The 23,077-nt window shown below is 52.6% G+C and overlaps 1 protein-coding gene across 2 annotated transcripts in view; it reads left to right on the top strand.

Moving 5' to 3' along the window:
- CBFA2T2 (CBFA2/RUNX1 partner transcriptional co-repressor 2) overlaps window positions 1-23,077 on the top strand; it is a 90,404-nt gene that overhangs the window by 49,110 nt on the left and 18,217 nt on the right. For both annotated transcript variants that reach the window (XM_064167959.1, XM_064167960.1), the window contains one exon: window positions 20,024-20,167. In XM_064167959.1, coding sequence (XP_064024029.1) covers window positions 20,024-20,167 — 144 coding nt within the window. The remainder of the gene's footprint in view (window positions 1-20,023; window positions 20,168-23,077) is intronic.

Below are 23,077 nucleotides of genomic sequence, written 5' to 3'. Positions count from 1 at the left end.
CTAGAAGCTGTGGCATAGAGATCTGAGCTCCACCAGCGATGTGCTCTCATGGCCAAGAAGGCCATTGGCATCCTAGGGGGCATTAAGAGGAGTCTGGCCAACAAGTTGAGGGAGATTCTCCTCCCACTCTACTCTGCCCTGGTGAGGCCTCACCTGCAGTACTGTGTCCAGTTCTGGGCTCCCCAGCCAAGAAGGACAAAGAGCTACTGGAGGGAGTCCTTTGCAGGACCAGAGATGCTGAGGGGACTGGAACAGCTCTCAAGTGAGGAGAGGCTGAAAGAGCAGGGGCTGGTTAGCCTGGAGAGGAGGAGGCTGAGGGGGATCTCATCAATGCTGACAAATATCCAAGGGGTGGGTGGCAGGAAGATGGGGCCAGACTCTGCTCAGAGGTGCCCAGTGACAGGACAAGAGGTAATAGGTATGAACTTGAACACAGGAAATTCCATCTCAACATGAGGAGGAACTTCTATACATTGAGGGTAGCAGAGCACTGGAGCAGGCTGCACAGACTGCTGGTGGAGTCTTCATCTCTGGAAACTTTCAAGGCCACCTGGATGTGTTCCTGAGTGATCTGCCCTGGGTGATCCTACTCTGCAGGGAGGTTGAACTTGATCTCCAGAGATCCCTTCCAAACCCTTCCATTTGCAATTCATACTCTCACTGAGCTGCTCAGAGCCAGGGGTTAAAACTGCAGCAGGAAGTGAAATGGCCCTGCCTGAGGTGATGTTGTCCTAGGAAACTCCCTAAATGCTTGCTGGGAACAGGCAGGAATTCATGGGGCAGTGAGCAGAGAGGCTGCTGGTGGGAAGACTTTCAAGCAAAGGGGCTTGCTGCTGACCCACAAACTGCATCCTTGATATCTGCTGAACCTCTTGCAGGACTGGCTGGAAAATTCCCTCCTCTTCCACAACTTTATCTTTCCAACTGAAACTAAGATAGAGCAGGGATGTAAAGCCCCAGGTGGAGAAGAAGGGTCACTGGCCTGCTAATCTCACAATGCACCATCACTGTTTCCCCCTCCCCCCCCTTCATTTTCCAGGAATGAACCAGACTCAGAGGATGGAAAATGCAGAATCCCCTGAGGGGAGGGATTTGTGTTGAGGATGTGGCCCCTGGCCCCACTGTGCTCACTGTGCTTACTGTTGCAGCCTTCCAAGGGAGAAAGGAGCTCCTGGGGGGGCTGCAGCACTGTGGTGGCTGCAGGTTTGCTGCAGCTCACATGAGCTGCCTGGGAGCACGGCAGTGCTGCAGAGTCCCAGTGCTGCTGGCAGGCTTTCTGCAGAGCCCTCTTCTCTGAACTGGTTTGTTGAAGCACAAAGCAGGGCAGCCAGGGAGGCTTGGGGTGCTGGTCTCTCAGATGGAGGTCAGGCAGTGGTGAGGTGAATTTTGTGGCTTAAATCTCTTCTGTCAAAGTCTTGCTGATGGATTTTTGGTTTAAAGCAAGGAGCTCTGCTGCTGTTGTGCCTACTCAGACACCTCTGAATTGGGGAGGGAGTGTTTAGAAGGGCTTGGAGTCATAGGACAAGCTCTTTTTGGTGGTCTGCAGCAACAAGACAAGGAGCAGTGGCTTCAAACTGGAACACAGAAGGCTTCATGTCAGTGTGAGGAGAAACTTCTTTATAGTGAGGGTGATGGACCCCTGGAGCAGGCTGCCCAGAGAGGTTGAGGAGCCTCCTCTGGAGGCTTTCCAATCCCACCTGGATGCATTCCTGTGCAAACTGCCTTAGGGGATCCTGCTTTGGCAGGGGGCTTGATGATCTCTGGAGGTCCCTTCTGACCTCTAAGGTTCTGTGATTCTGTAATAAGACAAGGGGCAATGGTCTGAAACTGGAGCAGGGCAGAATTTAGGTTGCACCCCAGGAGCAAGTTCTGCACAGTTAAAGTGGTGACATACTGGAACAGGTTGCCCAGAGAGGTGGTTGAGGCCACATCCCTGGAGACATTCAGAATCAGGTTTGATGGAGCCCTGGGCAGCCTGATCTAGCTGGAAGTGTCCCTGCTGACTGCTGGGGGCTTGGACCTCTGAAGGTCCTTTTCAACCTGATGCAATCTGTGAATCTGTAATTGCAGGCTCTTGTGCATGACATGCTGCAGGGAGGCTGCATGAAAACTTTCACAGGACCAGAGAACTGTTGAGGTTGGAAGAGACCTTTGAGACCATCAGAGTCCAAACACTCACCCAGAGCTCACTGCTGCTAAGCCACTGTCACTGCACCATATCCATAGAATCATAGAATGGTTTAGGTTGGAAGGGACCTCAAAGATCATCTAGCTCCAACCCCCCGCAATAGTCAGGGAAACCTCCCACCAGAACAGGTAACTCAAGGCCTCATCCAACCTGGCCTTGAACACCTCCAGGGAGGGAGCATCCACAACCTCCCTGGGCAACCTGAAAGCAGCCACGTCCTGCCCTGGTAAATCTTCAGCCACAGGCAGGGAGTGTTTGAGACATAGAATCATAGAATGGTTTAGGTTGGAAGGGACCTCAAAGATCACAGTATCACAGTATCATCAGGGTTGGAAGAGACCTCATAGATCATCAAGTCCAACCCTTTAGCACAGAGCTCAAGGCCAGACCATGGCACCAAGTGCCACGTCCAGTCCTGCCTTGAACAGCTCCAGGGACGGCGACTCCACCACCTCCCCGGGCAGCCCATTCCAGTGTCCAATGACTCTCTCAGGGAAGAACTTTCTCCTCACCTCCAGCCTAAATCTCCCCTGGCACAGCCTGAGGCTGTGTCCTCTTGTTCTGGAGCTGGCCACCTGAGAGAAGAGAGCAACCTCCTCCTGGCCACAACCTCCCCTCAGGTAGTTGTAGACAGCAATAAGGTCTCCCCTGAGCCTCCTCTTCTCCAGGCTAACCAATCCCAGCTCCCTCAGCCTCTCCTCGTAGGGCTGTGCTCAAGGCCTCTCCCCAGCCTCGTTGCCCTTCTCTGGACACGCTCAAGCATCTCAATGTCCCTCCTAAACTGGGGGGCCCAGAACTGAACACAGCACTCAAGGTGTGGTCTAAGCAGTGCAGAGTACAGGGGCAGAATGACCTCCCTGCTCCTGCTGGCCACACCATTGCTGATGCAGGCCAGGATGCCACTGGCTCTCTTGGCCACCTGGGCACACTGCTGGCTCATGTTCAGGTGGGTATCAATCAGCACCCCCAGATCCCTCTCTAGTTCCAGGCAGCTTTGAGATACCTCCATGGACAGTGACTCTGCCACCTCCCTGAACAGCCTGTTCCAGTGCCTGAGAACCCTTTCTGGGAAGAAATCTTTCCTAATCTCCAGGCTAGGCTGGAGAGGCAACCCAACAGCCTCCCCCAAGGCTCTTCTTGTGACCAGAGGAGCCCACTGAGGGGCCGCAGTGGTAGTGTGCTCCACACTGGCTCCTCTGCGGTGAGCTGTGGTGGTGACCTGGGCTCCCTCAGCTGCAGCAGGGTCGTTCCTCAGTCTGCTCCAACCTCCCTGCTGCTTTGAGGCCTGTTTCATCAGCAGATGAGTTTCTATTGACCGTTACAAGCTGCAGAGAGCCCCTCGGAGCTAATTAGCAATAAGCGGATGCCAATTAACTACGGCTCCCTGGGCTCCACCGCTGGGTTCTGACACTGCTGGGTGGGAGAGAAAGGTAAGAAAATGGAGCCTGGTGAATATCTGCTTCATCTGGAGAGCAGGAGAAGGGTGGAGCTGCTTGTGAAATGGCCAGGAATCCAAGCTGAAGCTTGAGGAGGATTTATGAGTGCTAGATAAAAATCATATCCTAAAGGCTGCTCTCCAAGCCTTGGTTAAGCCTTTTGCTTTCAAAAGTTAGAGCTTGTTTCTCTCTCTTCTCCTTTCAGGTCCCTCAGAGTTTTAAAGGGACAAAAATTGCAGGTTCAATTTGTTGCATTTTTATTTATTTCTTTTATTTAAGTTTTATTTATTGTAGTTGGAAAAAAAAAGAGGTTTCCACTTCCAAAATTCTTCTCTATAACTCAGGGGAGTTTTGATAACAAATCATTTTCTTTATGTCTCACAGATTGCATTGAGTTGGAAGGGAGCCTCAAAGATCATCTTGTCCAACCCCCTTGCAGTTAGCAGGGACACCTCCAGCTAGATCTGGCTGCCCAGAGCCACATCTCAGCAGAGGTCAGCAGCACAACTTTGGTTTAAAACCAGTGCTCCCAAAAATCAAAAGGTGGTTGTAGCACTGCTGAAGTTTTTATTTCAACACTTGGGTCCTGTTTGATAATGAACTTCATTTAATGTTGTTACCCTACACAGCATGTTGGTGCTGTTCCAGGGAGAGCCCACACCAGCTGGAACTGGGGAGTGTTGAACAGACATCAAGAACTAAGAGCAGTGATGAGAAAGAAGTGATTATGAGGTGCTAGAATGGGTGCCTCTGCAGTCAGAAAGTGCTGCTGGGGAGCATCAAAGATAGAGAGGGAAGCTGGAAGTTGGAAAGGACCTCTGGAGATCAGCCAGTCCAACCCCCCTGCTAAAGCAGGGGCAGCCACAACAGCTGGCTCAGGATTGCAGTGTCCAGGTGGATTTAGAGTCTTTCCAGACTCTACAACCTCGGGGCTCCTGCACCCTCACAGCAAAGAAATTTCTCCTCTTGTTCAGATGGAACCTCCTGGGTTCCAGTTTGTGCCCAGTGTCCCTTGTCCTGTCACTGGGCACCACTGAGAGGAGTCTGGCCCCATCCTCTTCTCCCCCACCCTTTAGCTCTTGCCGAGCATTGCTCAGATCCCCTCTCAGGCTGCTCTTCTCCAAACTCCTCACAGAGCTGCTCCAGGTCCCTTAGCATCTTTGGAGCCTCTGCTGGACTCTCTCCAGTAGATCCTTGTCTCTCTTGAACTGGGCCCAGGATTCCAAAGGTGAGAGGAGGAGCAGAACCTTCCTTGACTTGCTGGTCACACTCTTCTGAATGCACCCCAGGACACCATTGGCCCTCTTGGCCACAAGGGCCCATTGCTAGCTCATGGTGAACTTGTTCACCAGCACTGCCAAGTCCTTCTTGGCAGAACTAGTGCCCCAGTGCTGTGTGTGGAGCAGTGGCAGAGCTTTTGGCTGTGGTGCTGAAGGTGGTTTGCATGAGCTGCACAGCTGCTGGGCTGTGGCAGGAGTGAGCATTGGTGTCCAGCACTTCACTCTGGGCTGCACGGTGTGTGCCTGGGTGGCAGGAGAGGACAGCCTGGGCAGAACATCTGCCTGCCTTTCTGCTTGTGGTCCCTGGATTGCAGCAGAGGTTAAGAAGCACCAGAGACAGGAATGGTCTCCAGTGGTGGTGCTGCTGGGGGAGGCTGGGTTAGTGTCACCAGCAGCATGCTGGGTCACTCTTAACACTCTGGAGTAAACTTGGTGCTTCCTCTCTGGGGGAGTGAAGTGACCCATCTGTGGCCTCACTGCTCTGGGCAGGGAATGGTTTCAGGTCTTTTGAGGGGAACCCCTTAAAACCAACTTCTGCTATCTGGAAAGTAGCCACGGTGGTCCAAGCACCATGAATCCTGAGCGTGGTGAACTCTTGCTTTCGCTCCACAGCATTTCCTGAAGCGAACCTCAGGCTCTTTGTTTTCTGCCCTAACATTTCTCTGAGTGTAGAAGCCCCCCAAAATAACCATAATAAAAAGAAGGTACCAAGCTGTTGCTCCAAGCCTCTTTCTAAAGGGCATCCCTTTTGTGTCCGTGTTGTGTCTAGGCTGTGCCGGCCTGGGGAGCCGTTAATCTTCCTGCTGTTCTCTTCCCCATGGCAAATGAGAGACAGATGTTCCCATCTGGAAGGGTTGCTCCCACCACCCTCACTCTGCTCTGAGCAGGAGGATTTGGAGAGCAGCACAGCAGGCTGGGACTTCTAAGAACTCATTTTATCATGATTGTGATAATTGCCTGTTTGATATCTGCAACTGCTTTCGTTTTTCTTTGGGAGTGCTTTAGCCTAATAAGTAAAAGAGTGTGGGGGAGGAACTGTTCTTCATCTTGGAATGGGAGGGGGATGAGTGGAGAGAAAAAAGGGTTTGGTTCTGTACCATGAAATGGAGCAATGAACTGCTGAAAAATTATGGTGAAAAATGAAGCTAATGAAAAACTACCAAAATCCTTCTGTGGTGACTGATCAAATGAATTGCTTGGCCAAGAAGGCCAGTGGTGTCCTGGCATGCCTTCAGAAGAGTGTGGCCAGAAAATCAAGGAGGCTTTTCCTTCACCTCTATTTTGCACTAGACAGGTCACCACTGGAGTGCTGGGTCCAGTTCTGGGCTCCTCAGTTCAAGAGACAGGGAACTGCTGGAGAGAGTTCAGCAGAGGCTCCAAAGATGCTGAGGGGCCTGGAGCAGCTCTGTGAGGAACAAAGGTTGAGAGCCCTGGGGCTGCTGAGCCTGGAGAAGAGCAGCCTGAGAGAACTGCTTTAGCAAGAGCTGAAGGATGGGATGCAAGAGGATGAGGCTCAATTCTTCATAGTGGTGCCCAGTGACAGGACAAGGGGCAATGGGCACAAACTGGAACCCAGGAGGCTCCATCTGGACAGGAGGAGAAAAATCTTTGGTGTGAGGGTGCTGGGCCCTGGAGGAGGCTGCCCAGAGAGGTTGTGGAGTCTCCTCCTCCTCTAGAGAGATTCCAAACTCATCTGGACATTGTGATCCTGGGCAAGCAGCTGTGGGTGCCCTGCTTTAGCAGGAGAGTTGGACTGGGTGATCTCCAGAAGTTCCTTCCAACCCAGATGCTGTGAATTAGTGACCATCTTTGACTTTGCTTGAGCACAGCTGCCTAGCCCTTCTCCTAGCTTATAACCCAGGCCAAAGAGGTCTGAGCAACCAGAGAGGTGGTTTCAGGGAACGAGGAGCACTCCTCCCAAAACCTAAAGTGCTTCACATCCTGAAACTGGAGTGCTGGCTGCTCTGCAGGATTTGGTCTGCAGCACTGTAGCCTGCTGGGAGGTATTCCAGGAGCATATTCCCCTGGTGAGGATGGGAGAATTCCCTGCCCTGGGATGTGGTGAGCTCAGTGGTGGTACTCACTGAGTCTCTTTGAGACAGCTGATGGCAGGGACATTAAGGGGTGAATTTAAGTCCCCCCAAAACCTATTTCTGTGGACACTAGCAGTGGAAGGGAGTTGCTGTGGTGTGCTGGTGAGAGCAGCAGCAGCAGCTCCCGGAGGACTGCTGTGCCATGTGTAAATGGGGTTCAGGGCAGCTTTCATAGTTGGAGTAACTTGATCCTTCTTGGAACAGAGAGCAGGAGAAGGGAGTGCAAACCCCAAAGTGGTTTGTGTTCTTGGAGAAGTCAGACGAGCAGAACTTGAGGGGCTTGGTGCAAGCCATGGCTGCAGAATACATCCTCAGTCCAGGGGGTGCTTGATGTGATGGTTTGTGGGGTGTCTTCTGCAACCATGGGCTACAGCACTGGCCCTGGTATGAGACCAGAGCTAAGGGTGCCTCAAAAGTGGGTTTGTACTGGTGAGTCTGGCATGGCCAAAGTGAGAGGGGAGCTGGAGCTGCAACCTCCTTGTCTGGGTGGGAGCACAGCAGAAGAGGACTGCTGCGAGGTGCAGGCACATTAATAGGATTTCATAAGAAGCAGTGAAGGGCAAGAGGGATAAAGATCTGCAGTCTGCCTTCAGGAATCAATTATTAATCACATTTCCCTTATTAACCACTCTCTGGCCTGGCTGGGAATGATAACATGCTTTGCTCTTTCAAGTTCCTCTATCTGAGCCTTGCACTGAGTTGAGGTTTAAAGTGAAACAGCTGCGTGTGGGAGAGGAATGGATGGCAGTGGAGATCCACACGGTTATTTTTGAGTTAGAAGAATCCTATCCCAGGCTCAGCAGCTCCCTCCTGTGTGATGCCAGGCTCTCCTGTGAGGTGCCACGTCCTCCACTCTCACAGCATCTTGCAGCTCAGGAGCCTGGATGTGCTATCAACCCAAGCTAAACACGGTAAAAATAGGCTGGTGGTGTCTGATGGAGGAAGTAGCTGTACAGTAACAGACGTTGCCCACTGTGACAGATGCTGTAGTATCATCATGGCCAACTCTGGGCTATGGTGGAGGGAGGAGGATGGAGAAGGACCAGCACTTGAACAGCTGTTCATTTGAGCCAAGGGAGGTTTAGGATCATAGAACTCTTTAGGTTGGAAAACACCTCTAAGATCATTGAGTCCAACCGTGTCCAGCACCACCATGGCCATTAAACCATGTCCCCAAGTGCCATGGCCACATGTTTCTTGCACACCACCACCTGCCTGAGCAGGCTGTTGCAATCCCTCACCACTGTTGCAGCAAAGAATTTTTTCCTTATCTCAAACCTAACCCTCCCCTGGCACAATTTCAGGCCCTTTCCTCTCCTATCCCATGATCCTAGGGAGAAGAGACTAACCCTTACCTCACTGCAACCTCCTTTCAGGGAGAGCAATGAGGTCTCCCCTCAGCCTCCTCTTCTCTACACTAAGCAACCCCAGTTCCCTCAGCCACTCATAAAACTTGCTCTTTAAACTCTTCACCAGCTTTGTTGCTCTTCATTGGACCTGCTGCAGCCTCTCAGTGTCCTTGGAGTGAGGGGTTGGATGTTTAGGAAGTATTCTATCCCCCAAAGGTTTGCTAAGCCCTGGAACAGGCTGCCCAAGGCAGTGGTGGAGTTTTTATCCCTGGAGGGATTGTAAAGCTGTGTAGATGTGGTGCTGAGGGGATGTGATTAAGCAGCAGACTTACTAGTGTTGGGTTCATGCTTTGGCTCAATGATCCTAAAGGTCTTTTCCGTGCTTCTGAGATGTGCTGCTGGCCTGTTGGGGACACAGCTCTGCTTGTAACTGATCATTTATTGACTTGAGCAGAAGGAGACCCCTGGAAACCTGCCAGTACAGGTCAGGATTGGGACAGAAGTGTCATCCTGACTGCAAACCTCTTAACATCTCCTCCCTCCACCAAGCTGGGACTAGCCCAACTGTCCTTTTTCCCCCAAGGCTGCCGTATTGGCTGTCTTGTTTCCGATGCTTGTCTTCAGCCTTCCCTCTCCATCTCTTTTTGATGCAGTGATGCTGCAAAGAGATAAAATATTTGCTCTTTCCTCAACCACAGGAGTTCAGGTTGAGCTTTGTGGGGGGGGGGGAAGCTGGCTGGAAGCAGGTGATGGAAGGATTGCAGTAAAAGGCATCTTCTGGAAACCTGAGTAACGCTCCTCTTGTTTTGCATGTAGATAACCTCTCATCTGCATGCTTGGAGAGCTGCAGAGGTGCTCTACAGATGGCTTGGAGCCATCAAGGGGAGGGAAAGGCAACCTTGGAGCAGAGGAAAGATGTTAATAAAATTTAAATGTAATTCTTCCCATTTCTCAGTTCCTAAATGTGAAAAATATTAGCTTGGTGGAGACTGAAAACAGATGGTGAGCAGTTGGAGCAGATAAGCATGTTATTGAAAATAAACATTTGCCAGAGCTGGGGAGGTGGTGAACCATATTTCATTTCACCCTATTTACATTATCAGGTCAGGTTACACTGCTGCTGCCTCTCGTTTGCATTCAGACTAGCAACAGGGAACCCTCTGATGCCAGCCAACTGCAGCATGTCCTGCTCCTCAGGGATGTCTTTGGGCTGGGATGGATGGGTTTGGGCTGTTTTGCTCTGCCTGCTCCTCCAGGATGTGATCTTGAGCTTGTTATTGTAGGATCAGAGAATGAGTTTGGGTTGGAAGGGACTTTGTAGGTCATCCTCACAGAGAGAGTGATTTCCCATTGGAATGGGCTGCCCAGGGAGGTGGTGGAGGCACCGTCCCTGGAGGTCTTCAAGAGAAGACTGGATGAGGCACTTGGTGCCATGGTCTGGTTGACTGGCTAGGGCTGGGGGATAGGTTGGACTGGATGATCTTGGAGCTCTCTTCCAACCTGGTTGATTCTATGATTCATCCAGTTCCAACCCACCCTGTCATGGGCAGAGACACCTCCCACAAGACCAGGGAGTAGCAGTGTCCAACCTGGTCTTCAGCACTTGCAGAGAGGGTATCCACAACTTCCCTGGGCAACCTGTTCCAGTGTCTCACTACCCTCACTGGAAGGAATTTCTTCTTCACTTCCAGTCTCAATTTCCCCTCTTCCAGTTTAAAGCCATCACAGAATCACAAAACAGCAGGGGTTGGAAAGGATCTCTGCAGGTCAAGTCCAGTCCCCCTGCCAAAATGGGATCACCTAGGGCAGGTCACATCCAGATGGCTCTTGAAAGTGTCCAGAGAGAAGGAGACTCCACAACCTCTCTGAGCAGCCTGCTCCAGGGCTCCAGCACCCTCACAGTAAAGTTTCTCCTCGAGATGGAACTTGCTGTGCTCCAGCTTACCTCTGTTGTTCCTTGTTCTGTCACAGGGCACCACTGAAAAGAGCCTGGCCCCTTCATCTTGACACCCACCCCTCAGATATTTGTACCCATTCATAAGGTCCCCTTTCAGCCTTCTCTTCTCCAGACTAAACAGCCCCAGGGCTCTCAGCCTTTCTTCATAGGAGAGATGTTCCCTTCATCATCCTCCCAGCCTCCATTGGACTCTCTCCAGCATATCCCTGTCTGTCTTGAATTGAGGAGTCCAACACAGGTATGGTCTCACCACTGCAGCTCTCCTAGGCTGTAGGCAGTGTCCTACCAATCTCTGGGGAGGCTACCAAGGTCTGTCCTTCCTTGGTTCCTTCCTTCAGTAGCCTCCTTATCCCTTTAGACAAGCTTTGTGTTGCTGTATCTTATACCAGAGCCTCTTAGCCATGTGAGTGGTGGGGGAATGAGCCTCTGGTTCAGAGGCCTCTTCAGGAAGGGTTTTGCTGACTTGTACATGATCCATAATCAATGCCACTAATCTGAGTGGTCATCAGAGGTGCTTAGACCAGTGGAAAGAGAGATGTGTCTGGAGTGTGGCTGTGGCTGCTTTGCTTTGGTGACTCTTCTGGACTGGGCTGAATCGCCTTTGGGCTATCTTCTCTGTTCCTTGGCCTCAGCTCCTGGGTGACCCAAGAATTTCTCCTGCCAGAGTTAACCTTGGTTACTCCTGGGAAGTTGTGGAGGCTGCAAGCACAGAGGTGTTCAAAGCCAGGCTGGATGGGGCCTTGAGCAACTGAGTTTCATGGGAGGTGTCCCTGCTCATGGCAGGGAGTTGGATCCAGTTGATCCTTAGTGTCCCTTCCAGCCCAAACCATTCTATGATTCTGGGTTTTTTTCCTACTGTCTGTAGGAATTTCTTTTGATCTTTGGGAAGCAGATGGGGGTGGAGACCACTCCTGTCTGTCTGCCCCTGGGATTATTCCTAGTTGTCTTCTCCACTTCCTTCTCTTGCTTTTTTGGGTAACATCCAGTTTCCCCCAGAGTGCTTTTATTCCTTCTGGATCACTAAATTGATTCTCTGATTGCTAAGGGTATTTAAGGTTTAGTTTCAACTCCAACATACTTGAGCTACTCCCTGACCTGTCACTACTTTTTGTGCCTATTCCCTTCTCTCAACTCTGTGAAGAAGATTAACCAAGCAGCTTCTCTGTACAGTTTACACCACCAGGAGATGCTGGGTGTTCTTCAGACCTTACCTCTCACAGCCATGCTTTGGGCTAAACACCACAGCTGGAAAACTTCTTTAAAGGAAATAACTCTGAACTTTCTTTCCTGAGAGAGAGTGGCCAGGGATTGGAACAGGCTGCCCAGGAAGGTGGTGGAATCCCCATGCCTGGAAGTGTTCAAGAAAGGTGTGGGCATGCACTCTGGGACATGGTTTGATGGCAAGGGTAGTGCTGGGGGTTGATGGTTGGACTGAATGATCTTAGAGGGCTTTTCCAATGGAAACAATTACAGTATCACTAAGGTTGGAAGAGACCTCACAGATCATCAAGTCCAACCCTTTACCACAGAGCTCAAGGCCAGACCATGGCACCAAGTGCCACGTCCAGTCCTGCCTTGAACAGCTCCAGGGACGGCGACTCCACCACCTCCCCGGGCAGCCCATTCCAGTGTCCAATGACTCTCTCAGGGAAGAACTTTCTCCTCACCTCCAGCCTAAATCTCCCCTGGCACAGCCTGAGGCTGTGTCCTCTTGTTCTGGTGCTGGCCACCTGAGAGAAGAGAGCAACCTCCTCCTGGCCACAACCTCCCCTCAGGTAGTTGTAGACAGCAATAAGGTCAGTGATTCTGTGGCAGGTTGCAGTGAGGTTGGGCTCTTCTTCCTACTAGCAAGTGATGGAATGAAAGGACATGGCCTAAAATTGTGCCAGGGAAGGTTTAGGTTGGAGATGAGGAAGAATTTCTTTGCTGTGAAAGTGGTCAGGGATTGACACAGGCTGCCCAGGGAGGTGGTGGAGTCTCCATCCCTGGAGGTGTTTAAAAGGAGGTTGGATGAGGCACTTAGTGCCATGGCTTAGTTAATGAGAAGGGTTGGGTGATAGGATGGACTCAGTGATCTCAGAGGTCTTTTCCAACCTGGTTAATTCTGTGATTCTGTAGTGGAGTTCCCATCCCTGGAGGTGTTCAAGGAAGGTGTGGCCATGGCACTTTGGGGCAGGGTTTAGTGGCCATGGTGGTGTTGGGTCAGTGGTTGGATTGGGTGATCTCAGAGAGCTTTTCCAACCAAAATGATTCCATGGTTCTATGAAATCTGTCTCGAGCAGGTGTTGGAACTACCTCCTCTAAAAGGTGCTGCTGTGTTGGAGCTGGAGCTCAGTCCCTGGGAGCACCAAAATGGGATTGCTCTGTGGGCCAGCCAAGACCCTGGTTTTTTCTCCCAGTGTGCTGTCCTGTGGCTCTCTGAGCTCCTTCTCCTCTCCAGAAAGCAAACTCCTCAGCTGCACATTAACCTTGGCACATGCTCCGTGCTTGTGAGGGCAGGGTGAGAACTGGGGCAGTGAGGGAGCCACAGTGAGCACCCACAGCACAGAGAGCCAGGGCAGAGTGGGGCCAGCAGGGTATCTGGGGGGGGTTCAGGTGGATCTGAGAGTTCTGGGGCTTTGCACTCTCTTGCACACCTGGGCTCTCTAAGTGGGACACCCAAATATGTAGGGCATGCAGCAGAAAGTGGCCTGTGCCCACAGCTGCCCTTACCCAGGCAGCAGCTGAAAGCTGCAGCTCCAGTTGCTGTTAAATGTGGGCTTCAGGCTTGGGCAGCTTGGAGAAGGTGAAATTCTTGCATCAAGCCAAGACTAAAACAGAGTCTCTGTGATCAGGTTTTGCTTCACTCCAAGTGAATCAACTCCTGCCAAGTCCAGGCTGGGAAGGCAGCTCTGCCACCTGCCTGGGGACCACAGAATCAGAGTTGTTAACATTGGGAAAGATCTTTAAGCTCATCAAGTCCAACTGTAACCCAGCTGCTATGACCACTAAACTATATCCTGAAGCACCACATCTGCAGCTTCTTGAACATCTCTGGGGACAGTGACTCTGCCATCTCCCTAGGCAGCCTGTTCCCAATGCCTGATCACTCCTGCAGGAAGAAATATGTTCAACTTAAGCCTCCCCTGGCTCAACTTAAGCTCATTTCTTCTCATCCTATCACTGATTACTTGGGAGAAGAGACCAACACCAGGCTCACTCTAACATCATTTCAGGGAGTTGTAGAGATCACTGAGGTCTCCTCTCAGCCTCTTCTCCAGTCTGAATAACCTCAGCTCCTTCAGCCTCTCCTCACACAGTATGCCCTCCAATCCATCTTCATTGCTCTTCTCTGGACACCCTCCAGGACCTCAGTATCTTTCTTCTACATTGTTGATGCCTTTCTGTGTCCACCCTCTGCAGGTACTGGGTGGAAAGCAAAGCTGGGACCTTTGGCAGCTTGGCAGAAGTTCAATCTGTGTCCTGCAGGCACTGCTTGAAAGAGAACAATTTGGGAGTGTTGTGTTTTGAGCCTGGAGAGAAGGCCTCAGCTAAGGATCTTATCAATGTCTGTAAACATCTGAGGGGTGGGTGTCAGGAAGGGGACAGACTCTTTTTAGTAGTGAAGAGGCAGTGGGTACAAGCTGGAACACAGGAAGGTCCTCCCCAGCATGAGGAGAAATGTCTTTGCTGTGAGGGTGCTGGAGCCCTGGAGCAGGCTGCCCAGAGAGCCCTGGAGCAGACTGCCCAGAGAGGCTGTGGAGTCTCCTCCTTGAGGCTTTCAAGAGCCATCTGGATGAGTTCCTACATGACCTGCCCTAGGTGATGCTTTGGCAGAGGTGTTGGACTGGGTGATCTGCAGAGGTCTCTTCCCAACCCCTCAGCCATTCTATGATTCTGTGACTGGCTTGAGAGCAGCCCTGAGGAGAGGGACTTGAGGCTGCTGGTGGACCAGAAGGTCAGTATGAGCCAGCAGTGTGCTCTTGCAGCCCAGAGAGCAAGAGGCTGGACTGCAGCAAGAGCAGTGTGGGCAGCAGGGTGAGGGAGGTGATCCTGCCCCTCTACTGCGCACAGGTGAGACCTCACCTGGAGTACTGCATCCAGTTCTGGAGCCACTATTACAGGAGGGCTATGGATATGCTGGAAGGTGTCCAGAGAAGGGCCATGAGGATGCTCAGAGGGCTGGAGCTGCTCTGCTATGAGAGACTGAGGGAGTTGGGGCTGTTCAGTCTGGAGAGAAGGCTCTGAGGTGACCTTATTGTGGCCTTCCAGGATCTGAACTGGGCTACAAGAAAGCTGGGGAGAGACTTTTTAGGGTATCATGGAGTGATAGGACTGAGGGGAATGGAACACAGCTAGAAATTGGGCAGATTCAGACTGGATGTTAGGAAGAATTTCTTCAGCATGAGGGTGGTGAGACCCTGGAATGGCTTGCCCAGGGTAGGTGATCAAAGCCCCATCCCTGGAAGGTGTTTTAAGGCCAGGCTGGATGGGGTCCAGGATGGATCAGGCCTCTGGACAGCCTGATGTAGTGTGAGGTGTTCCTGTCAATGGCAGAGGGCTTGGAACTGGCTGATCCTTGTCCCTTCCAACCCTGACTGATTCTATTTTCTGTAAGACTGGCTGGGGCACTTAGTGCCATGGTCTGGTTGATTGGCCAGGGCTGGGTGCTAGGTTGGCACTCAGTACCATGGTCTGGTTGATTGGCCAGGGCTGGGTGCTAGGTTGGCACTCAGTACCATGGTCTGGTTGATTGGCCTGGGCTGGGTGCTAGATTGGCACTCAGTACCATGGTCTGGTTGATTGGCCAGGGCTGGGTGCTAGGTTGGCACTCAGTACCATGGTCTGGTTGATTGGCCAGGGCTGGGTGCTAGGTTGGCACTCAGTACCATGGTCTGGTTGATTGGCCAGGGCTGGGTGCTAGGTTGGCACTCAGTACCATGGTCTGGTTGATTGGCCAGGGCTGGGTGCTAGGTTGGACTGGATGAGCTTAGAGGTCTCTTCCAACCTGGTTGGTTCTCTGATTCTATGCCCAAGCAGGGTCTGGAAGGAGGAATTGGTGAAGAAAACCAGCCCAATGTTTCCAGTTTGGGCAGGGATCCTGCTCTGACTCTTGGTTATTGACAAGAATTATCCTTGGAGCAGCATCCAAAGGTCTATCACAGCTTTTGACTCTTCAGCCTGATTTCAGTGACTGACATGGTGGTGGAGTGACCTGGGAGCACTTTGAGGAACGTTTCAAGGCCCTCTCAGTGCAGCTGGAGACAGCAACAGCTGAAACTGTTGTCACTGATGGAGCAGTGACTATTTCTGAACAGTGAACTGTGGAACAGAGAGGCTGGAAAGGCAAAGTTTCTCCAGGGACCTTCTCACTGGCTCATGTTTAGCCCCAGGTCAGCTGGAGGCTGACTCAAGCCCTTGTTTGCCATCTGATTTGCTCAGATGATTCTCATTAACTGGCTCTGTGTTTAGGCTAAAACAGAAGAGTTGTAGAAAGATGTTTTTAATCTGCCTTTATAGATGCCCCAGGTCACTAGCAGGAAGCTTTTAAATTTAACAGCCCTGTTTGCTTCTTGTCTGTAGGGAGGGAGCTTGGAAAAGGTGGTGCTGGTGGCTCCTCCTGGGCTTTGGTGGCTCCTGCAGTAGCCCAGCAGTAGCTGGTTTTATTTGGAGGTTATAAATTCCAGGTGGAATTTCCTCCCCTCCCAGGAAATTAACTTAATTAGTTCTGCTGCCTTAATGGGGCTTAGAAGTGTTGCAGGAGGAAAGAGGAGAAACCATTAAGGTTTGGTTTCATGCTCAGTTTCTCTCCAGAGCATGGCAGTGTCAGGCTGGCTGGGTACACCTAGGCAGGAAGGGTTTCATAGGAGGGAGGTGGTGAAGGTCAGATGAAGCAAGTGGATGGCAGCCTGTTGGTGGGAACGTGGTGGGATTTATGTGGTGTGGTGGCAAAGGCTGAGCAGCAGGAAGAAGTGATCCAATTGGATGTGCTTCTTGGCCTGCCTGCAGCTGGGCAGGTGTGGAGGTGGACAAAGAGCTTGTGGAGAAGAGCCTGAATCCAATGGCATCCTGGGCTGGCTCAGGAGCAGTGTGGGCAGCAGGACAAGGGAGGTTCTCCTGCCCCTGTGCTCAGCACTGCTCAGGACACAGCTTGAGTGCTGTGTCCAGTTCTGGGCTCCTCCATTGCAGAGAGATGTTGAGGTGCTGGAAGGTGTTTGGAGAAGGGCAGCAAGGCTGGGGAGGGGCCTGGAGCACAGCCCTGTGAGGAGAGGCTGAGGGAGCTGGGGGGGTGCAGCCTGCAGCAGAGGAGGCTCAGGGCAGAGCTCATTGCTGTCTGCAGCTGCCTGCAGGGAGGCTGTAGCCAGGTGGGGTTGGGCTCTGCTGCCAGGCAGCCAGCAGCAGAAGAAGGGGACAGAGGCTCAAGCTGTGGCAGGGCAGGTCTAGGCTGGATGTGAGGAGGAAGTTGTTGTCAGAGAGAGTGATTGGCATTGAAATGGGCTGCCCAGGGAGGTGGTGGAGTGGCCGTGGCTGGAGGTGTTGAAGCCAAGCCTGGCTGGGGCACTTAGTGCCATGGTCTGGTTGATTGGGCAGGGCTGGGTGCTAGGTTGGGCTGGCTGAGCTTGGAGCTCTCTTCCAACCTGCTTCATTCTGTGATTCTGTGGTTGGCTACGAGGGTAATAAATGAGCCTGTTCCTGGTGACTGAGCAGGTGCTGGTAGCTCATGGAGCAGATTCCAGGCCAGTGGCACAAGCGACTTGGGAACCAGCTTGCATCTTCTCTGCTCTGCAAAGCAGCATTTGTGCTGTCAGGGGTTGGAAGCAGCAGGTTCTGTGGTTGTGTGTCAGTGCTGTACACTCAGTACTCCTCTGCCTTGGGGCATGCAGCGCTCGGCTGCTTTGCAGGACTTCAGAGATCACTTTGGCAGCTGAGAGATCTTGGTAACCACTGTGGGCTGTGCAAGGAGGTGTGATGAGGTGTGACTGGATTACAGCAAACATCTTCATGCCTTTCCTTGGTGGTTTCAGGTAGCATCAGGACTGTTCCTGCATGGCCCAGAGCCCCTGGCATGGTTGGTTTCTTGGTCACGCCTGCTTTGGCCACCTCTCCTCATGGTGGCTCTCACTTGTGAGTTCTTGCATCCAAAGTAGTGGCCTTGGCTGTTGCCCCAAAGCTCCAGCAGACTTTTCCACTTGTCCAAAGCCAAAAGGTGCCTGAGATTGACCAGCCCAGAGCTTGGCTTGCTTGCACCAGAGAGAGCCTGAAAGACAAGCACCTGCGCTTCCCTCGCTGCCTGAGCCTGGGCAGATGGGTGACCTGGGAACAGGCTTGTGCTGCTGTGCAGGGACATGCTGGACACAGCCACAACTCCCTGGGGAGCTCATGGAGCAAGGGGAGCAGTGACTGCCTTCTCAGAGGAGCCATTTGCCTTGTGCCCCATTACCCAAGGTCATGAGCTTCACACCAAGCAGCAGGCTCTGGTGACATGGAGCCCCCCTGGAGGTGCACCCATGTGAACAGAGCTTCTGGAGGTGCTCAGGCTTTGCCTGCTGAGCTGTCTTGGTTTTGTCTGTTTTAAAGCCACCCTTCCCCAAAGCTCCCTCCAAATCCTAAGGCCTAAGTGTATCTTTCCTCCTTCTTCTTGCTCATTCCCTCCAAGGAGGCTGATTTCAGCCACTCTGGGACATCCCACTCAAGTCTGGCTCCTCAGGAGGCATGCTCAGAGGCTGAAAAAGAAGCTGTGTTGTGAGCTGGTGCTCTATTAGACCCCAAAGACTCCACAGAGGAGATGGGTTGTGACTGGCCAGTGCTGGCTCCTCTTTACAGCCCCCTTGACCGTTTCTGTCACTTGCTGGCACAGCTGCCACCAACACTGCACTGATGCTCCCTGCATTGTAGGCCAGCACCCACTCAAGAACTGCTTTACCTGTTGCATATCTCCTAAGCTGGCAGTTCCTATGGAGCAGCTGTGTCAGGGCGAGGCAGTGGGGGTGCATGGGAGGCTGCACTGGGTAGTGAGGACTACCCTGGTGCGAGAGAGAGGAGGTGCAGGAACATTTAACTTGTGAGGGTTTTCAGAAAGCAAGTGTGTAAAGCTGACAGAGAGCTGTTTGCCAGTGTGGCTGCTGTAGAGAGTGGCTTTGCTGGCTGGGCAGCAGCAGGTGAAAGCTCAGCACCCCTCAGTGCCACCCTGTGCATGCTGGTGAGGTGTTTGCCAGTGTGGCTGCTGTAGAGAGTGGCTTTGCTGGCTGGGCAGCAGCAGGTGAAAGCTCAGCACCCCTCAGTGCCACCCTGTGCACGCTGGTGAGGTGTTTGCCAGTGTGGCTGCTGTAGAGAGTGGCTTTGCTGGCTGGGCAGCAGCAGGTGAAAGCTCAGCACCCCTCAGTGCCACCCTGTGCATGCTGGTGAGGTGTTTGCCAGTGTGGCTGCTGTAGAGAGTGGCTTTGCTGGCTGGGCAGCAGCAGGTGAAAGCTCAGCACCCCTCAGTGCCACCCTGTGCACGCTGGTGAACTGGGCAGACCTGACAGAGTGTTAAGCAGTGGGAAAAGCAAAACAAGCATGCAGAAGTACTTGGAGGCAGCATCTTTGGGCATGAGGAGTGAGAAGGTGCTATTGAGAGACTGGGAGGGTGAACACACAGATCCTGAGCCTGCCCAGCAGCATCTTAGGACATCCACTGCACCCCTGGGCTGTACCCTGCCTCTTCCCTGGTGTGGCTCAGGAGCACAGAATCATAGAATCAGCTGAGTTAGAAGAGGGCTCCAAGCTCGTTCAGTCCAAACTAGCACACAGACCTGTCCAGTCAACCAGACCATGGCACTGATTGCCCCAGCCAGGCTTGGCTTGAATACCTCCCTCAGCCTCTCCTCGCAGGGCTGTGCTCCAGGCCCCTCCCCAGCTTTGTTGCCCTTCTCTGGACACCTTCCAGCACCTCAACATCTCTCTTGAATTGAGGAGCCCAGAACTGGACACGGCACTCAAGGTGTGTCCTGAGCAGTGCTGAGCACAGGGGCAGAATAACCTCCCTTCTCCTACTGGCCACACTGCTCCTGAGCCAGCCCAGGATGCCATTGGCTCTCCATTGGCATGGAGAGCAGCATGGAGCCTTGTGGGAGTTTCCACCCTACTCACTCCTTCACCTGTATGCTGGGTTTACTTTAGGGCTCCTTGCTCTGAGAAGGACACTGAGGTGCTGGAGTGTGTGCAGAGAAGAGCAACCAAGCTGGTGAAGGGTCTTGAACACAAGTCCTGTGAGGAGCAGCTGAGGGAACTGGGGTTGGTTGTTCAGTCTGGAGAAGAGGAAGCTGAGGGGAGACCTTGCTGCTCTCTACAACTCCCTGAAAGGAGGTTGCAGTGAAGTGGGAGTTGGGCTCTTCTCAGCTGCAGCAAGTGATAAGAGAAAATGGCCTCAAGTTGTGCCAGGGGAGGTTCAGGTTGAATGTCAGACAAATATGCTTCCCAGCAAGGGTTCTCAGGCACTGGAACAGGCTGTCCAGGGAGGTGGTGGAATCCCCATCCCTGAGGTGTCCAAAGCTGCCTGAGGGAGGTGGTTCAGTGGCAGTGGCTTAGCAGCAGCAGAGGCATTGTGAGCTCTGGGTGAGTGCTTTGACTTGATGAGCTCAAAGGTCTTTTCCAACCTCAGCAGTTCTAGGATTGATTCTGTCTTCACCCTTGCAGCTGTGCTGAGTGAGGAAATGCTTGTCCATGACTCTCACTGAGTGTTCCCACCTTCTCTCTCTGCAGTTGCTGGTGAGAAGAGGGTGCCAGTGATGCCCGGATCGCCTGTGGAAGTGAAGATCCAGTCCAGGTCCTCTCCTCCCAACATGCCACCACTGCCCCCTGTGAACCCCGGTGGCCCCCGGCCGGTCTCCTTCACCCCGACTGCATGTAAGTCCCCAGCAGCCTTTCCCTGGGACCAGCTGTAGCCAGGAGAAAAAGTTCTGCTTGGAGAAGTCACTGGGGGATGTCTCTGCCACTGGGCAGCAGGTTGAGATCCAGCCATGCTGCAGGGCTGGCAGGAAAGGGCAGCTGGGGCTCTGCTGCTGTGCTGTGTGTGCAGGATGTGTAATGGGGTCTGTGATCCCCCCCACACCCCTTCCTCACGGTGGTGCCTTGGGTCCTTCTTGTTGTGCAGCTTTGATTTCTGCCATAAACTCCTTCAGCAGTGGAAGCCTTTTATCAGGCCAGCTTCAGGCAAGCCAAGAGCCACTTTGCAGTGGATCTTTCGGAGTGGCTAATTCCCACTCTGCTGTATCTCACTTTGCAGACAGCATTTCTGCAGCTGAGATAAGAAAGTTTCCCCTTTTTCTTCCTAAGTTCCCAGCATGGGAAGTTCCTTCCTGTCCACCCAAGCTTCTCTTTGCTCCACCTTGACTGTGTGACCTTTGCATATTAAGCTGCAGTAGATCCTGGCTCTGCTCAGCTGTGGTTCAGGCTCACACCCCCCCTCTGTCTGGGTGCCTATGGGTCTAGGATGGACTCAGCCTTTGCTCACAGCCTGCAAAGGGCACAGGCTCTTGTTTCTCCCTACCCTTTGCTAACATTTAAGCCATTTAATGTCTTTTTAAAAGCACCATTCTAGAACAAAGCTGCTTTACTTCGTTGGGCATGGAGTTACCTGCCCCCAGCATGTGGTACATTTCCCAGGCTCCTTTCCCTTGTGCCAGGCGTCTCCCTGGCTGGCTCTGCCCACAATGGTGTCTGGGACCTCTGCTCTGCCTTGCTGAGGCTACATCTGGAATGCTGGGTCCAGTTCTGGGCTCTTCTGTTCAAGAGGGTGAGGAACTTGCTGGAGAGGACACAGCAAGGGGCTGCAAAGATCACAGTATCATCAGGGTTGGAAGAGACCTCACAGATCATCAAGTCCAACCCTTTAGCACAGAGCTCAAGGCTAGACCAAGATGCTGAAGGGACAGGAACATCACCGTGAGGAGGAAAGACTGAGAGAGTTGAGGCTGTTTAGTCTGGAGAAGAGCAGCCTGAGTGGAGATCTCAGCAGTGCTTCAGGTGTGGGTGTCAGGAGGAGGATGGGACCAGGCTTTGTTCAGTGGTGCCCAGTGACAGGACAGGGCTGACAGGCACACACTGGAGCATAAGAAATTCCACATAAACACGAGGAGGAACTTCTTTAACTTAAGGGTGACAGAGCCCTGCAACAGGCTGCCCAGAGAGGTGGTGGAGTCTCCATCTCTGGAGACATTCCAGATCTGCTTGGACGTGTTCCTGTGTTCTCTAGGCAGACCTGCCTTGGCAGGGGGTTTGGGCTCAGATCTCCAGAGGTCCCTCCCAACCCCTTCCATCCTGTGATATCTCAGTGCTTGCCTCTGGCAGTGATCTCAGAGCTAGACTCCAGCCTCTTTCAGGATGCTCTGAAGTGCTGCTGCTGCTGGCAGTGGCTCTAACCAGCAGGTTCCCCTGCCAGACACTTTGTCCCCAGCTTTATGCACCAAGGGCTTTTTAATGGCTCTCCTTTTGCTCAGGCAGCAAAAGGCCATTAGCAAAGTGACAGAAATTAATTTTTCCAGTGAGGTTGCTTGGCACAGTGCTAAGGGCCAGGGAGCCTGGCTCTGCTGATTGCAGATGACTTAATTGCTGTTTCCAAGAGAGAGGAGAGATGCAGCCTGTGGTGAAGTTTACTCTTTGTTTTTGCTTCTCAGCTGCACCATAGGGGTTTTGTCAGAGTTAGTGTGTGTGTGTGTGACCTGCCCATGGCTTGGACAGGAGAGGAGAAGCAGCCTGGGAGGAATCACAGAATGGTAGGGGTTGGAAGGGACCTGCAGAGGTCATCCAGTCGAACCTCTCCTGCCAAAGCAGGATCACCTAGGGCAGGTCACACAGGAGCAACACTCAGACTAGATTTGAAAGTCTCCAGAGAAGGAGGCTCCACACCTCTCTGGGCAGCCTGGTCCAGGGCTCCAGCACCCTCACAGCAAAGTTTTTCCTCATTTTAAGATGGAACTTGCTGTGCTTCAGTGTGTATCCACTGCCCTGTGTCCTATCCCATGAAAAGAACCTGACCCCTTCTTCTTGGTATCCACTCTTCAGATGCTTATAACTATTAATTAGGTCTCCTCTCAGCCTTCTCCAGGCAGCCTCAAGTCTCTCAGCCTTCCCCCATCAGACAGATGTTCCAGTCCCTTCATCATCTTCACAACTTCCAAAGGATTCTTGTATATCCCTGGCCCTCTTGAACTGGGGAGCCCAGCACTGACAGTTATGTCAGGGCAGAGTAGAGGGGGAGGTGAACCTCCCTTGATCTGCTGCCCACCCTCTTCATAACACACCCCAGGAGCCTAAGAAGGCCAGGCCTGCCTACAGGTCAGTATCAAAAGAGTTGGGCAAGCAAGGAAAGCCTTTGAGCACCAGAGGCCTAAGGCAGGGTTAACAGCAGCCTGAGGTGATGACTTCTGTGTTCCCAGCAATCTGCATCCTCCTCCCCCCACAGCTGTAATCCCACCAGTCTCAGTCCACCACCAGCTGCTTCATAGAATTGTAGAATTATAGAATCAACCAGGTTGGAAGAGACCTCCAAGATCATCCAGTCCAACCTAGCACCCAGCCCTAACCAATCAACCAGACCATGGCACTAAGTGCCTCAGCCAGGCTTTTCTTGAAGACCCCCAGGGACGGTGCCTCCATCACCTCCCTGGGCAGCCCATTCCAATGCCAATCACTCTCTCTGGGAAGAACTTCTTCCTAATATCCAGCCTAGACCTACCCTGGCACAACTTGAGACTGTGTCCCCTTGTTCTATTGCTGGTTACCTGGGAGAAGAGGCCACCCCCACCTGGCTACAGC

Source organism: Pogoniulus pusillus, chromosome 29, assembly GCF_015220805.1.
Source record: "Pogoniulus pusillus isolate bPogPus1 chromosome 29, bPogPus1.pri, whole genome shotgun sequence".
Classification (NCBI taxonomy): Eukaryota; Metazoa; Chordata; class Aves; order Piciformes; family Lybiidae; genus Pogoniulus; species Pogoniulus pusillus.
This window is presented reverse-complemented; position numbering and strand designations above follow the sequence as displayed.